At 28.1% G+C, this 3,208-nt stretch overlaps 1 protein-coding gene across 1 annotated transcript in view; it reads right to left on the bottom strand.

Moving 5' to 3' along the window:
• Positions 1-601, bottom strand: part of LOC107441892 (agrin-like) — a 119,848-nt gene extending 119,247 nt beyond the window's left edge. Inside the window, exon 1 of the mRNA XM_071182996.2 lies at positions 371-601. Within this exon, the coding sequence (XP_071039097.1) occupies positions 371-479 (109 nt within the window). The 5' untranslated portion in view covers positions 480-601. The remainder of the gene's footprint in view (positions 1-370) is intronic.
• Between the last annotated feature and the right edge of the window lie 2,607 nt (positions 602-3,208).

Below are 3,208 nucleotides of genomic sequence, written 5' to 3'. Positions count from 1 at the left end.
ATATATATATATATATATATATATATATATATATATATATATATATATATATATATATATATATATATATATATATATATATATATATATATATATATATATATATATATATATATATATATATATATATATATATATATATATATATATATATATATATATATATATATATATATATATATATATATATATATATATATATATATATATAGGGAAAAAGTATCCAAACGAGAAATATATTTTTATTTCAATTTCTCTTAGGAAATCAACAAGATTTTTGAGTTATCTAGTAACGGAATTACTCTCAAAATCCCCGTTTCTTTACCGACTTTCGTAAAATGTTGAAGAAAAAACCTGATAAGGCACCTACCTTCTTGAAGAAAAATAATTCGAAACTTTTGGTTTGCTCCAGATAAGAAATATTGAGACGCTAAGCCTAATAATGGCTCCAGAGTTGCCAAATGTATGACATCATCCATCTTGTTCCTTTAACGGACCATTTTCTTCTTTCTCGACTATCAGAGGGAAAAAGATGGAACCAAGTGACGAGAAATTCCCTTTTCCACAGCTGTGACAGACAGACTCATTTTCCTTATTTCCTTCCATGTCCATCATCATTCGTTACTCTATAATCTAGATCTGTGGTTATGGTCTTCCTTTTGAAAGAACCAAATGATAACCTGTAAAAATATTGCCATTTATTTCTATTAAGGTATATTTGAATGCTATAAATCTTCCTCAAGAGTTATAAAGCTCTGGTTATGAGATTAAGAAAAGGAAATATCTAGACTTATATTTGATACTCAGGTTTTCTTAATATCCGATAGTAAAAAAAAAAGAGTAAGTTTTACACAGAAAAAAAAAATAATTATTCAATAATGTGAAACGGCCAAGAGTTAAGTTTTGAAATTTTACGTGCAAAAATAAATGAATGAAATTCATGAAACAAAGAAAATAAAGTCCCTTGTCCCATTATTAGACACACTATAAGATTCTATATAAAATCTTAATCATCAGGTGATACTACGCAGCTGCATTGTTTTCTCTCGACTGAAACAGGTTTGCACTTATTTACGTTAGTGTATCAATTGGTTAAATTAGACGATAGATAATATAAATACAGAATATTTATTATACCATGCATTATATTAGTATATTATAATAATTAGATCAAATTATTACACGCACTGTAGAGTTTTAAAAATGGCATGTTTTGCACGAGTTTATATGCAATACTTTTATATTTAAACATACATGTAATGGGTTTTTATACAGGAGATTTTTTATGTACTTCCTTTTTGTATTTACTTTCAACTTATTGGTTATAATGTTAACCAATTGATACTGGAGCGTAAATGCACGCAAACCGGTTTCGTCCCAGTAAAAACAATACAGCTGTATAGTATGAGCTGGTAATTATAATTTTGCATAGAATCTAATAGTGCGTTTAATAATATGTCCAGGGACTGTAAGTTTTACTTTCCCAACAAATAACTTAGGAATTCTTTTAAAATTAAGCATCTTAAGAAATCCGTTTATTAACACATTTGTAAAGTATTGCTTGCTGTATTCTGTTATGAAAATTAATTTATTTATATTAAAAAAAAATTTAAATTTTTTAAAAGTTCACCAACAGGTGACAATACAAAATTAGATAGTTATGAAACAATTAAATTTGTTTAATTAAAAAATGACTATTTGTAAGAAAAGTTTGCAGAGTCTGCGAATAAAATTAACAACAACTTAATATACTATAGAATATAATATATTTCATGTATTATTTAATATATATAATATGTTATGTTATCTCCATGTGTGTTTTTGTGATAGTGTTTCATACTGGCAAATTCTCTACATCAAGTACTACTGCTGGGAATAAAAAGAAAATATCAACAATGATATCAACAAAAAATATCAACGTTTCATTTGGGATTGTTAAGCATGAACTTTGAAGCTTTGATTTAGAAGTTTGGAGCCAGCAGAAAAAATTTTTGATACGCTTTTAAACTTGGTTTTTATTATCAAAAAGTTTTAATTTATTGAATTGTTGTTGTTGGCGTTGGTCATTAAGGCAAATTCCAGTGGCACCATCTCTGGCAAGGAATTCAACTTTTGCCACACTCATACGTAATGCTCGTTTTATAGGGCGAGCCCATTCATACATCCATTCATTCGTCCACAGATCGTAATTTTTATCGCAACCAGATAACGATCCGTCTTCAATTCAGTACCCAAAGAGGTATTGATTTGTTATGGGAAGATGGAGGACTTTGTGACCTGACAGATTTAACGCTCACGAGTCATCAGCTACTACACGGGGGATTTGAACTCCCGTTCCCTCAAACGTTATTCCAGTGAACCTCTAACCAGGCCCATTAAATTGTTAAAAAAATAAATAGTGTAAAAGTTGTTAATGTTAGAGGAAAAAGGGAGTCCATGAAAATCTATGGTTTTCAACCTAGGGAAAAAGATTTTATTCTAATCTAGTTTCAAAATCCAAATTAAATGCAAATCTTCTTAAAACGTGACACAACCTGAAAAAAAGCCTATAAAATTATGTATTATGCTGCACTGCACTGGAAAAATGCCGGAATTCCATTGCACCTAAAGAATATGCGGGTGTTTGTTAATCCTGCTCTCGACTGCACCCCATTGCTGAGGCATAGACTATTTAAAAATCATTGTTTTTCCAATCGAATTGTACTATTTGGTGACAATATTGAAAATATATTAAATAAATTCCTAAGGTGAATGCAGCAAACGATACATTTCTATCACCTTCAAATTTTTAATAGATTCCTTAGATTGAGGATCATTGTTAGTATAGAGGTAACGGAGAGAAAATTCTATTCAGAAAATTTAAATAAATTTATTTACACTTATTTAATAGCTTATTAATTTATCTGTTGATATTTAGAAAAGAGAATAAAATTATATCGCATAAATCTTTGGTTATTCATTTAATTCAAATTCAATTCAAATTCAATTTAAATGCTTAAAATATTGACCACCGTAGAAACAAAGCAATTCTCTAATGTATATACGTAACATCTTACATTCTAAATTTCACGAAATATTTAAATTTCTAACAATGTATTTCGATATCAAAATTTAGATATCACTAGGAACGATTAATTCTTGTCCTTAAAAATGCAAGTTCTTCAATTATAACAACTAACTTTAGTTTTGTAAGCTGATTCAATTTCTC

The sequence above is a fragment of the Parasteatoda tepidariorum genome, chromosome 7, assembly GCF_982258835.1.
Source record: "Parasteatoda tepidariorum strain Cologne lab strain chromosome 7, Ptep-v5.0, whole genome shotgun sequence".
In the NCBI taxonomy this organism is placed as follows: Eukaryota; Metazoa; Arthropoda; class Arachnida; order Araneae; family Theridiidae; genus Parasteatoda; species Parasteatoda tepidariorum.
The sequence above is the reverse complement of the archived record's forward strand: the minus strand, read 5'-3'. Positions and strand labels throughout refer to the sequence as shown.